The sequence below is a fragment of the Sardina pilchardus genome, chromosome 14, assembly GCF_963854185.1.
Source record: "Sardina pilchardus chromosome 14, fSarPil1.1, whole genome shotgun sequence".
NCBI lineage: Eukaryota > Metazoa > Chordata > Actinopteri > Clupeiformes > Clupeidae > Sardina > Sardina pilchardus.
The window spans coordinates 25318125-25331992 of NC_085007.1; the positions used below are offsets into that span (position 1 = coordinate 25318125).

Below are 13868 nucleotides of genomic sequence, written 5' to 3' on the forward strand. Positions count from 1 at the left end.
TGTAAATCTTCAAGTATGCGGTAGCAGCAGCTGATGTTAGCACAGCCGTAAGGCATAGTGAGTTACGCAGTTGGTGGGTGCAACCAACAGCTTCTAAAATGACACACAAGCCTGAAAATGCAGAATTAGGAATACAAAACCTCTCCTACCGCTCAGTTAGAAAAAAAGAAACATTTGCCAGATTCACATCAGGGCCTATCGAAAAAGTACAGAGCACGTAAAAGATGGACGACGATATACACATACAAGGTCCATAAGAATCAGAGTCAATGAAGACATCCTCTTCCTCCCATCAAGAACATTCTGAATTGCAATAAGTGGTTGAATTCCTTCAGATCAAACATGTATGCTTATATGCATGTGTATTTATTGCATCTCCTGTGAAATTCTGAATCTGAAAGATTGGAATTCCACTCTGCTTCACGCCACAGTCACTATAAAAATCGTCCAGGTCGGCCATCTTGTCGCCTTGGCTACAAGAACCTTGTTTACACTCAAGAGTCCGCTGCATAGATAATGGTTCATTCCTCCTCCTCGGCACCTTTTTTTGTTTTCTTTTCAAACATTTTTGCCAAAAATCAAAAAGAGGTTACATACTAACAAACATTATCAAAACACCAAGACAGGATAGAATACTAACTTAAGTCAGACAAGACAGCCATCGTCTGTTTCTCACAGCGCCCACCTCTAGTGGGCCTCACTGTTCAGACAACATCAAATGGGCACTAAAGGAGAAACCGTACGTACAGGACAGGATAATACACACTAAACCATAACACTGAGGAGAGAAGATTACGGATCTCCCCTGATAGGTTTGACCTAAAGGGATGTTAAGCAGAGATGCACGCTCAAAAAAAAAAAAAAAAGCATAAATAAACTGGGAGATCGCAGGTTGATATGTTGTGTTGGGTCTCTTTCTTGGAAAAAAAAAAAATAAACAAAATGTACACTGCATAATATGCAAACAAACTGTCAATACCGAACACTGTTTATAAAGCTCATTCATGGTGAGCACTTGCTTCAAACTTTACAGGAACACTTCAGTAACTTCTCTTAAGCTAGTACATCATTTCATAATATAAGAGAGCTGATTGCTGTGTAACAGTCACAACTTGATTCATTTCCTCCCATGTACTACTACACAATGGGTAACAGAACAACATTTACAGAGCACTTTCAATATCAGTAACTACATCTCTATAAATACTGCACCACGTCCTCCTTTACAGAAACACTTTTAAATAAAAAAAAATAACACCACAGAGCTTGACAGGAGAGAAGTTTCTTTTTTTGTTGTCGTTGTTGTCAGGGAGCTAAAAGCACAGCAGGTTGTCAAACGCTCTGCATTTTCACAAAGAACACTATGTTCTATATGAAACAAAATAACAAACAAAACCAAAAAGAAGATCAATCAGTAAAACCAGATAGCATCTCTACTTACATCCCAAGTGACAGGGAGATCAAATGGTGGGGAGCACCAGCTTACGATAAGGGGGATATAGTAACACTGGAGGGTAGGATTTGGGGTGCAGGCATGTGGGTTTAACCCTGTAACAGTTAGCTAACGCTGTAGCATGGTGGTGAGCCTAAGCTTGGGGGTGTGTTGGGAAGGACTGGGAAACTGAGGCGATGTGGCCATCTCCTCAGGGGTGAGGGTGGGCTGTGAGGGGGACGAGGGGGTGGGTGGGTGTGGGTTGAGAAGCGGAGGTGTTGGCCGCTGGATCTACCTGGCTGAGGTGGGCTGCACGTGGCCAGGGTAGGTACGGCGCGTGTTGGTGGCCTGCCGCTGGCGCGCTAGGAACGACTGACCTGAGCCCGTGCTGGCCAGCCGGTCCTCCGCCGCCTTCTTTTGGAGGGCCATGCCCTACACACGGAGAGAGAGAGGGAGAGAGAGTGAGAGAGAGAGAGAGAGAGAGAGAGAGACATGCATACGAGAGTGGATGAGAAAAAAAAATTACTGATGAAATCTTTTATCTACATATGTGTTTTTCTAGTCACACTTTATTCTACAGTTGCTCAGATTATTAACAAACTATCTGTTGACACTCTGTTTGTGGTTACAGTTATGATGTTCACGTCCTATGTTAGGATTGAATGTGGTTAAAGTTATGTCCAGTAATTGTTCAACAACAATTTCACATATTGACCTTGAATCTCTGTGTAGACATTCCAAGTTAAGTATTACCATTTGTCTTAACTATCAACAAACGGGGTCACATACACTTATAGTGGGAGGGAATCTTCAGGTGGCAGGGTACTGTTACCCAGAACTGAAATGCAATGTGTTCTTCCCCTTATGTTCTCCTCTCCACCAAAGCAAGGGTGGTGGGCGCCATCTTGTGGCAAAACCTCACACATTCAGCTGTGAAGAATCTTGACATGCCTTGTACGACTGTAGTGGGTGTACTTGTGTAGCACACCCACAGAAACACAGTTTAGCACACCGAAATACTAGTCCGTGTTGAAACACCAGTATCAGCTGAGGCTCTTCCTTTGCTACAGTTTAATACTGTACCGACATAATGGCCCATTCTCCTGACTGATGTGTGGGGATGCATACCATGTTGTACCACAGTTCAATACTGTACCAACATAATGGCCCATTCTCCTGACTGATGTGTGGGGATGCATACCATGTTGTACCACAGTTCAATACTGTACCAACATAATGGCCCATTCTCCTGACTGATGTGTGGGGATGCATACCATGTTGTACCACAGTTCAATACTGTACCAACATAATGGCCCATTCTCCTGACTGATGTGTGGGGATGCATACCATGTTGTACCACGCCGACACGATCAGCTTCTCCTCCTGGTCCCGCTGTGTTTTTGTCTTATCGTATTCTTTCTGTAAGGCAGAGAGAGCGAGGAGTACCTCAGCATGAGTCCTGTACACTACACATTCATTATGGCCAAGAGTTCCAATTCTTGATTGGCTGAATTGCATTTTGAAACCAAACACAAGTGTTCACATTGACCACATTTCTTTCTAATTTACTGCGCCACAAAATTGATATAAAAGTTAGAACTGATGCTTCTCAGTGTTGCTTGATAATCATTCTGACAGCACAAGAGAAGAAAAGTATTTCCTGGCAGAGATATGATTGTCTATGAATAAATCATGACATTTCTTGTTGCTGTGCCTTTATTTTAAGAAAATCTTGCGAGGTACAGTATATGCATTTACCATTTTGAAAAAATAAGACTGTAGGTTCCAGTGATTGTAGGTTCCAGTGAATTTAGAACAGCTAATGTGGTTTTAGGCACAGCACAATGCACCTTAGCCTTTTCAAAGCCACTGGATCCTGCAGTCACGATGCAAAGCAGTATGCCTAAAATGGTCCTTAGCAGTTCTAAGATCACTAGCACCTACAGTCTCTCGGGATTAGCAGCTTGAGCTCACCTCCAGGGAGTGAAGCATCCTCTCCCGCTCCTGAAGCTGGTTCTTTAGGGCCTGGACCTCGGGAGCCGAACCTTGGTTCTGTTTGGGATCCAAAGTCCGGATAACCTGCCATTTTTAAAATCACATACAAACAGCTAATTAAATCCTCAATCAATTAATTCAGCGACACAGTCGATTTATGAAGACAGTCAATCCATCAAGTTGACAGTCATCAAGAAAGTAAATTGACAGCGCTAAGCATTCATTTCAGAAAGGGCTTAGTGAACCATGATCCATTGGCAATGTCGCTGGTCAAATGTTGTTGTTCTGGTATGTTCCCATTGATGTTGGGCAACATTTTTTTTTCCTGGAACGCTTTAATCATCAGTAGGCAATTTATCATGATCATGAACCGGTTATGTGGTTGACAAACAACATTGCTTAAAAGCCATGTACCATCACTTTAAGAACTGAGATGGTTGAAAGGTTGAAAGTTGAGAGACTTGAGCTTTCATACTACATCTATGGGAATCACATTGACTGAGGGAGAAGAAAGGAGATATTTACACTCTTGGCCTTCTCGAGATACTTCTTGTATCTCTCCTCCATCTGTTTCATATCCTCGTCTTTCTTCTTCAAGGCCTCTTCCAGCTCCTCCACCTTTTGAGCTAAAACACATGAAGGAACCGCACAGATAAGCCGGTGGCGGCGGCCAAATCATTTCTTCGACACAAACAATAGATTGTCTCTCCACTTACTGGTCTGGCTGGTCTTTGATTCCATGTCCTCAATGTGGGTGGTCTTCTTCTGAAGCTCACTGGTCACCTCTTTCAGTTTAATCCTGTTGAGACACCAGACAGACACAAAAGTTAAAGGTTAGGTGAGTAAAGGTAGGCAAGATGTTACGTTCCTTAAGGACACAATAAAAGCTTGAAAGCACAAAAAAAAAAACAGCCCACTTACAATTGCTCATCAAACTTCTTCTTCAGCATGATCGCCTGAAAGAAGTGGATCAAAAGACATACATTAGCTCATATAAACACACGCAGAGTGTGGGACATACAGAGACATACTCAAGATGCATGCATGCCCTCTGCTGGGAGGATAAACTGGGAAAATCCCACATAAACATAAACGGCTTACGCCGACGGCTAACGGTGTAATTTAGGTCTTCATATTAAATACAAATCACAGGGCTTTACTATGTCAGTACATTTGCAAAACCCTTCAGACACCCTATGGAAGCTTGTTTAGGACTAAATGGAAATTAACAAGCTTTTAAGGCAAATGACCAGCAGAGGGCACTGTGACACGAATTTGTATTCAGTGAGGGAAATTTTGATTATGAGCAAAACGCCTTTCTGATTAAACAAGACAAAAATAGCCGGTTTTAGGGTTGATTGCAACTATTTGATCAAGCCAGAGGAATTGTGTGAGAAACATCCAGGGAATGATGCAACATTTCATCCTGAGTCACTTCTCTCCCACGGAGAAAACAGCGGGCGGTAATTGAAAAGCAACTAGTTCCTTGTGAGGTCTAAAATCAACATAGCTGAAGCCATGCACTGGCAATCATATCACCAGTTAGGCTAAACTCCAGAATATACTTTAAGCCTCGGAGGAATTAGGATGGGTGCGACCACAATCACAATCCACAAACAAACAAAAAAGATCAAAATCAACTCAGATCAATACATAAAAACACGAGAAAATAAATGAATAAAACTTCAGGGTCCATTTCCATGGGGGGGAAAAAAATCACAGGGGCAAGAGCCAGACAGACACTTGAGGTGCAACTCCCGACAGACAACACGTCCCAACACCAGAGCCATGGCATGCCCTCCACTCCTCCCCCCCTGATTCACCCCGCTGGGCCACCCAGCGTCGGTTAGTCCCGGACGCTCACACACACACAGAGAGAGAAGATGCAGCAAGAACCGCACGTGAAGCCGCGCACCATACTTACAATGGCCTGAGGATATGCGCGATGATGAAGACAGAGAGAGAGAGAGAGAGAGAGAGAGAGAGAGAGAGAGAGAGAGAGCGCGAGAGAGAGACAGAGAGAGAGAGCGAGAGAGAAAGAAAGAGAGAGACATAGAGAGAGAGACAGAGAGAGAAGAAAAGAGAGGAGGAAAAGAAAGGAGAAGAAAAAAGTGGCATGTATTGAAAAGCAGTCCATCACCCAGCAACACAAAAAAAGAAAAATAATTAAAAAGAAAAAAAAAAGAACAGAGAGAGATGGATGAGTGGTGTGATGAGCTGTGTGAGTGACCGAATGGGTCAACAGAAGGACAGAGTGCTGCGAGTCGGACGGTGAGAGGCCATCAGGGCGTCATCACGTGTGTGACATGAATGAGAGAAGCCATCAGGGCGTCATGAAGTGTATGTACATGTGAAGGAGAATGGAGACACACGCGCATTGGGTCGACCTTTCACCTCCATACAGCGTGACCTTCAAATTCCACGATATAACACGTATGACATTACAGAGGGAGACACACTACACCCACACACACACACACACACACACACACACACAGACAGACAGACACACAAACACACACACAAAGAGCAGACATGTGAGTATGTTAGTAAGGGCCACATGCACACAGGTACCCAATGACACAGATGATGAGGCAGTGAGAGTGATCAGTCCTCCATGATGGAGCGCAGCAGGGTTGGGCTTCTCTCAGGACGTCTGATCAACTTTACACCGCACCACTCACATTCAGCAGTCACTTTAGCACGTACCAAAGCAACACAGCACTATGGGCTCATCCATCTCAAACACACCCACATACTGTACATACAGCATTTACATGATCATTCATTCCTTAAAACCCCTTACTCTGTATGACATATCAGTGTACTCTATACTGTACATTTGTGACCCTGCAAGGTGAAACCTTGGTCAAATTGACCAAATTAAGTTATTGTGCTCACATGACAGGCCATAAACTAAGCTTTCTAACGTTATGTATAACGGTAGATAACCGCATCAAAAGTTGTCATGGTTCTCCCGTCACTATACACCAGAAGAGGAGAAAATGCGGCGTGGACAACGGGAATGACTGCTAATGTGCTGAATCTTCACCTAAATTAAGTCGGGGTCTAACAGTCAAAACGTATGTTTTTCTGTGAAATCTGTCGACTGTCGAATTATGTCGAATTATGCGGAAACGTGAAATTCGTCATTTTAACCCGTACGTTTGTTTATCGTGGATTTTCTCAAAAGAGCACCGTGCACAAAGCGGCTGGTTTCACCTGGCAGGGTCACATTTATGTATAGAGTATATGTGAGTATAGTGAGTATTACTACTGAGCAGATTTAGTGTGAGGGGACAGATCTCCAAAAGCCACACATGTGGCGCAAACAGCAAGTGTGAGTGTATCAGCGGCTGAGAGACATAAAGAGACGAGCGAGACTCATTACGACACGTGGGTGTTACACAAAGTGAATTCCGAAGAGGTGCACTTGTTTAACGAGTTCAAGTGTTGCAGGTAGAGTGTGAATGCCGTTGCGATCGTGTAGGTGTAAGAGCTCCATTCAGTGTTGGCTGAGCGCCGTGTGTGTTTTGTGTTAGTGTTTAGTGTGAGGCGCTAAGCGCTAAGCGGCGGGGCTACGGAGAGGACTCACATCATCAGCCTTGAGGCCCTGCTCCTGCAGCGTCTTCTGCAGCTCCTCCACCTGCCCCTGACCCTCCAGCAGTCTCTGATTGGCCAACCTGCACACAGAGAGCAGCCATCAGTACCCATAGCAACACCCAATCACAACAAAGTTGAATCTACAGTCATTTCCTGTGTATTAGCCGCATTGTGTATAATCCGCAGGACAGTGTTTTATGCAAGTTAAAAGAAACAAAGCTATATTAATACTATGTTAACTGCCCCAGTGTATTAACCTCATATATTGACTTTGCAAAATTTCTTCAGCTATAAGCCGTGGCTAATAGTTGGGAAATTACGGTAATCTAATCTAACCATCTCTTAGAGCAGAGCATACAAAGGAGTCATTGCTCATTTTAAATGCAAAGCATTCCTATGATCTGCACAGTTGTGAGTGTGAGGGCTTCACTCACTATCTCACTAGCACCATCTTGATCAAGATTTGCTCAAACATCACAAGGATACAAACATGTGGACAGGCAACTTATTTGTGCTGTGTACTGTCCACACATAAATAAGGTGTGTGTGTGTGTGTGTGTGTGTGTGTGTGTGTAACATGCCTGTTTTCTGTCTCCAGCTCGTTTTTCCTGCTGTTGGCATCCTCCAGAAGGCTCTGCAGAAGAGCGATCTTCTCGTTGTCTGAGCCCTCTTGGTTGATCTTCAGCATCTTATTCTCATGCTGGAGTCTGATGAGTCTCTCCCTAAACACACACACACACACACATGTTAAAACTTACTTCATGCGGCCAAGAGTTCACAATTTACTACAAGACAACACAAGTGAAAGACTAGGATTTGACAAGTTGACAATTCAATAAAAGTCTGTCTATGTCAAGAGTAAAGATATGGCACTCTGTTCTTTCCTACTAACAAGTGGAGTTCCATTGGTCTGATGAGACGCAAGTGAGAGGAAGTCACATTATCAATTTCAGAACGAACTTTGGACAGAATCAATAACAAAACCTTATCAACAAGAGACACTCTAAAGCTGCCTGTTTAATGCAGGACAGAGCCAATGTAGCTTTAGGCCCACAATTTAAGTTGTTTGGAGTTTGAGAAAATGTTGTTTAATGTTTCCATAGTTGGATTTTCAGAGCAGGTGTGTGTGTGTGCGTGCATGCTTGTGTGTGTGTACAGGTCACGGTCATCACCAAAGGCAAATGAAAAGCAAGTGAGGTTAGAGCGGCATCGTCAGCATCTGGAGAACAGCACTCAAGTTACAAGGCCACGACAGAAAGGAACACACACACACACACACACACACACACACACACACACACACACACACACACACACACACACACACACACACACACACACACACACACACACACACACACACACACACACACACACACACACACACACACACACACACACACACACACACACACACACACACACACACACACACACACACACACACACACACACACACACACACACACACAGCTTGCACAACAAGCAGAAAACAGTGGACAACACAGCCTCGCTGAAAGCAGAAGAGACAACGAGGGCCGCAGGTTGGGGCCAAAGAAAGGAAACGTCAAACAGAGGAAGGGCCCGAAGGAAGGAGACGGCACACCAAATCAAACCACTTCATTGGGGAAGAAGAGCGGAGACACTTCACTATGGAGAGGACTCACAACACATCTCATCAGCCAGGAGCATACTGGCTTCATAAAAGGTTCAATAAAAAAAACCTACACACACACACACACACACACACAGAGACACATACAGACACACACAGGCTAGCGACCTCACTTCAAACATAATTTAACGGTGCAAACAACTTCCTCTGGAGTTCTAAAACAATAATACGGACTGCCCGTGTTAAATTCTTTTATAACAACATGAACACTGCTAATAAGTGCAAGACGTGAGGCGAGCATCCCTCTGTGTGTGATTAAAGAGCGCCTGAGTGGAATGGTATGTGTGTGTGTGTGTGTGTGTGTGTGTGTGCTGCCATGAGGCCTCAGCAGGAGACTCAAGAATGTTCCGGAAGAAAGGAGAGGGGGAAGGAAGGATAGAAAGAGACATGGGGAGGAATAAAGAAAAGAAAAATTAGGACATACCGGATTTCTGGTGTCATGATTTCAGCAGCCAGTGAATCAGAGCCCTCGTTACTGCCCAGTAGACCCATGCCTGTGGAAAGATGTGTACAGTAGTAAGCCACATAGCCAGATGCGCGCTGTGTGCTGTGTGTGTGTGTGTGTGTGTGTGTGTGTGTGTGTGTGTGTGTGTGTGTGTGTGTGTGTGTGTGTGTGTGTGTGTGTGTGTGGCCTTTGAGAATAAATGCACCATTTTGAATTGTTTCACAAGACATCTTAGTGCTTGAATCAGATCAGGGAGATATGCTGTGGACCAGTGCTGCAGTTGAGAGAGCGAGGGACTTCACCTGCTGTGAGCTGGCCCTCCTGGGCCTGAACGCAACGTAGCTCCTCAATGGTCTCCTTCAGAGAATCTCTCTCCGTCCGCATGCGCTAGAGAGGACAAAAAGAGAAAGGTCAGGTGAAAAGGGAGGACAGGAATTGATAACAAAAAGAGCGACCAGGAAGTAGAGGAAAAATACAAGCCCTTGTTTAATCAGAACCTGCTGTGAGAGAGGTCAGTAGAGACAGAGGGCAATGCTTATCAGTGAAGCACCTCTGCCTTCCTGTTATGGCCACACACACACAGACACACACACAGACACACACACAGACACACACACAGACACACACACAGACACACACACACCTCTCTGATCTCTGATGTGCCCCAGCTGCTTCCTGCTTTTGGTTATTTTGCTCAAACAAACGTCAACCTGCACAATTCTGATGTTTTTATTTTGGAGCAAAATGCACCCCTAGCGCTGTATGTGCTGAGATCAAAGATTTCAGACAGGAGGGCCCTGCTATCTTCCCTGGGAACAGGCATGTATGTCAAACACACAACATTCCCCAAGTTCAATGGCTGCACTTCCCCACTGGCGATAGGAGAAGCCTGTTCCACCTGAATCCTATCTACAGTCAGCACAAATATACGCTTGTGGGGACGCAAGTCTGACACCTCACAAAAACACAGTTTTGGAGAACCAGCATGCGAGACCACACAAATGATTACTGAAATGTCTAGATCAGTGGTTCTCAAACTTTTTACAATCAGTACCACCTCAACAACTGACTCTCCAAGTACTACCATTATAAACAGCATTAAAATACGGTAGCGTAGTTTAATTTAAATATATTTTCCACTGTACTTCCTGTTTTGCATTGTTTTGCTTAGAACTAGTCTAAATGTAATCTAGACTGTGTTTTTCATTATTTCATTCATTTGAAGTGTTTATTTTATCTTCATGAAAAAAAGCACCACAACAGAGTCCACGTACCACCAGTGGTACCTGTACCACAGTTTGAAAACCACTGGTCTAGATCACACAAATGGTAACAGAAATGCTTTTTGGACATACATCCTTCTCTTTCTGGAGGGAGTCCACCTTCTCCTTGAGACGTTTGTACTCAAACTCCATCTTGTCTGCCTTTTTGGACTCCTCGGACAGTCTGTTCTGCAGCTCCACCACCTGCCCAATCACAGAGGGACACGTTACCACGTTAACACTCCTGGACGCCTGTGAGAAATGTGTAAGGTGCTGAAAAGCCTCTGTGTGTGTGTGTGTGTGTGTGTGTGTGTGTGTGTGTCAGATGTATGCTTGCATTCATTACGTATATTTAAAGCAGCTAACCTGCCATGCATATGTGCATGTTACACATGTGTGTTTGATACGTGTGGTGTGGTGTGTGTGTGTGTGTGTGTGTGTGTGTGTGTGTGTGTGCTGACCTGTCTCTTGTAGGTCTCCAGCTGGCCGCGTGTGGCGTTGGCCTTCTTGAGCTCCTCCTCCAGGCTGACGGTGTTCTGCATGTAGACGTTGTTCTTCTCCTCCAGCAGCTTCATCTGCCGCCGCAGGTCCCCCATGTCCTCCAGCTTCTTCTTGTACGAGTCCACCATCCCCTCCAGCTTGGACACCTTATCAGAGGAGTGCCTGTCCATCGGGTGGAGCAAACAGAGAGGGAGAAACAGAGGTTATTAGAGGGCAGGAAGACAGGGACAGATGTTGTGTGGAAACCGCAACTGAGAAGAAATATATTCTGAGAATTCAATAGACTTTTTGAGAGCCTGTTTCATAGCAGTTTTAAGTTGAAGCCAGAGCCATAGAAAGAGAGAGGTGTGACACTCTTTGATGTCGCCGCCACACGATCAAAAGTTCCAAAAAACCTGTGCTGTTAAGCTATATAAGAGTGTAATCAATTAACTTATTTACTACTGACCAAGATATTGGCTGTTAATAGTTCCAAAAGTTCCATAACCAAGAAACTGGCATGGGCTTTATTTATTTTTTGCCACTGTGTTTTATCTGTTTTATCTATCGCTCTGGTTGAAGCTAAACATGCTAGAAAATCATCTTACTCGTCTTTTTACGCACCCCCCGACCCCCGGCATGACCTTTGACCCCTCACCTGAGCACATCCATCTCGTCCTTGAGCGACTGCGCCTCGTCGGCCAGGGAGGTCAGGTCCTCGTTCTGGCCCCTCAGCTCCATCAGCTCCTTCTCCAGCTCCTCACAGCGGATCCTGTAGTCGTCTTTGGCTGCCTCCAACCTGTACCCCCACAGGTCAAAAGGTCAAAGATCAAGAGTCAGCAGGTCATCGTGGTCTCGTTTGGAGACTGTATTACGATGGACGGCGCGGTCAGGGAGATGACCACATAGTTCAGGCAAATTAGCAGTTCATTACAGTAAGAGGCTAAGAACTTCATATTGCCCCACCACTGTGCATCGGTGAGGGACCAACAGAAACTGTGCAAACCAAAAGATGCCAAGACAAACCTTATGAACGTCTACATCTAGGAAGACATAAGGGCCACCACTGCCTACAAACAAAACTCAAGTGCGCACATCACCAAATACAAAAGCACCATCATGGGGGTGACTAGACAGGAGATGGTCGTGAGTGGAAAGACAAGAGTGCCCAGACAGGACCCAGATGTTGCCCCAGCACAGGTGGGAGGTTTGGGGCAGGTGGTTGTGGTTGTGGTGGTGGTGGTAGGGGGTAATAGTGGAGGTGGTGGTGGTGGTGGTGGCAGTAGAGCCTTTACCTCCACTGGGGCAGCATCAGGGTGGAGCTGAGAGACCAGGCCTGCAGGGCAGGCGGCAGAGGCTGCAGGTCGCAGCTGAGCTGAGACGCCTCGCACATGCTAAGCCTGCTGGGAAAGCCGCAGTTAGCGTCCGTCCGGCTCTGGCCAATCGACATGCAGCGGCGCATGAAACGGCCCAATTACACGAGTCTTTATGGGGCTTTAATATGCCCACAACAGAGCGCCGCAGAGCCGTGCCTCCGGCGAGACACGGACGGAGAGAGAGGAGAGATCAATATCTCCCCAGCATCGATCGCCCCGCAGAGAGTTATGGCTCCCAACACACATTTTAGCACCGAGACCATATCGCCTGAAGCATTCGCATGGTTAAATCCCCACACCAAAGGCCCAGCACGTTTACAATTACATGGGGCAGACAAATCGTGCTATGGTAGCATAACCACAGAATTTATCGATCGGATGCTTTCCCCCCCCCCTTTTAAACACATCACTGGATTTGGCTTCAAGCTATGCAGACTGCAGACGTGAATTTGCCTTTGGCTAATTCTCACACAATGCATCAGATTTATGTTTTGTGCAACAATGGTAATGAATAAAAAAAAACATGGTTAGGCTTCTTTCTTCTCCTCATTATGAAAACACACACACACACACACGCACACACACCTCCCTTTCCTGAAAATGAGACTATGAACGTGTATTTGGGCAAAGGGTTGGGCAACATGAACTGTCTGTATACTTGTCCCGTGTGTTCTCAGTGTAGATCTCAGTTACTCTCCATAGTCTGTCTGTTTTCCACATAAACACCAGTTTGTTTGAGCAGCCAGGCCATATGCCTCTCGTCTTCCTGCTCCTCTTCCTGTTCCCTTCAGCTCACACACTCTCCTTCCTCCACTCCAGAGGTGCCTCTCATCATGCCTCCTCGATCCTCGATGCTCGATCCTCGATGGGCGTTCCCACTGATCTATAACTAACACTGGATAGACTATCCCATTGTTTCCCCCCCCCCCCATCATTCTTTATGTAGATCAGTGAGGATCGAGGCATCGAGGAGCGAGGGAGGACGTATAAACGCTGCATGAGAGGCACCTCTAATCTCTCTTTCCCTTCTTCCCTCACTGTCTCAAATCCACTCCCCATCTCCCCACACAGCCCCTCCTCCCCTATCTCACCTGCTCCAGAGCCATAGAAAGAGAGAGTTGCGATCAAAAGTTCCAAAAAAACCTGTGCTGAATGGCTGAATCGCAGGAGGGTGGGATGTACTTCTGATGCTGGAAGGTGTAATCAATGAACTCATTGACTACTGACCAAGAGATTGGCTGTAAACAGTTCCAAAAGCCCCATAACGAGGAAATAGTCTGGAAAAAGCGCTGCCATTTTTTCCTATGGAGGTCTATGGGAGTGTCGCCACTCTGTTTTATCTACCGCTCTGACCTGCTCTTTTGACCCCCCCTCCCCCACTCCCTGCTCACCTGAAGGTCTCCTCCTGCAGCTGCTCCAGCTGTGTCTGCAGCTGCAGGTGGCGTCGGCCGGCGGGGCTGTTGAGGTCCTCGATGGAGTCGGACTGGTTGAGCCGCTCCATCAGCACCTGGTTCTCCGCCAGCAGGCTGCTCTTCTCCTCCTGCAGGCCCGCCACCTGATCACAGGGGTGGAGGACGAGGAGAGAGGGAGAGAATGATGG

General features: G+C 45.8%; 1 protein-coding gene across 2 annotated transcripts in view; it reads right to left on the reverse strand.

Annotated features, from left to right (window-relative positions):
- hook3 (hook microtubule-tethering protein 3) overlaps nucleotides 1–13868 on the reverse strand; it is a 35190-nt gene that overhangs the window by 2908 nt on the left and 18414 nt on the right. The window contains exons 9-23 of one of the 2 annotated variants that reach the window (XM_062555229.1): nucleotides 13660–13823; nucleotides 12188–12292; nucleotides 11551–11691; nucleotides 10874–11075; nucleotides 10506–10616; nucleotides 9453–9537; nucleotides 9130–9199; nucleotides 7612–7752; nucleotides 7023–7110; nucleotides 4349–4383; nucleotides 4144–4226; nucleotides 3953–4053; nucleotides 3407–3511; nucleotides 2780–2851; nucleotides 1728–1864 (exon numbers count right to left, since the gene is read on the reverse strand). In XM_062555229.1, the coding sequence (XP_062411213.1) occupies nucleotides 1728–1864; nucleotides 2780–2851; nucleotides 3407–3511; nucleotides 3953–4053; nucleotides 4144–4226; nucleotides 4349–4383; nucleotides 7023–7110; nucleotides 7612–7752; nucleotides 9130–9199; nucleotides 9453–9537; nucleotides 10506–10616; nucleotides 10874–11075; nucleotides 11551–11691; nucleotides 12188–12292; nucleotides 13660–13823 (1640 nt within the window). The remainder of the gene's footprint in view (nucleotides 1–1727; nucleotides 1865–2779; nucleotides 2852–3406; nucleotides 3512–3952; nucleotides 4054–4143; nucleotides 4227–4348; nucleotides 4384–7022; nucleotides 7111–7611; nucleotides 7753–9129; nucleotides 9200–9452; nucleotides 9538–10505; nucleotides 10617–10873; nucleotides 11076–11550; nucleotides 11692–12187; nucleotides 12293–13659; nucleotides 13824–13868) is intronic. The other variant, XM_062555230.1, reaches the window with a different exon arrangement.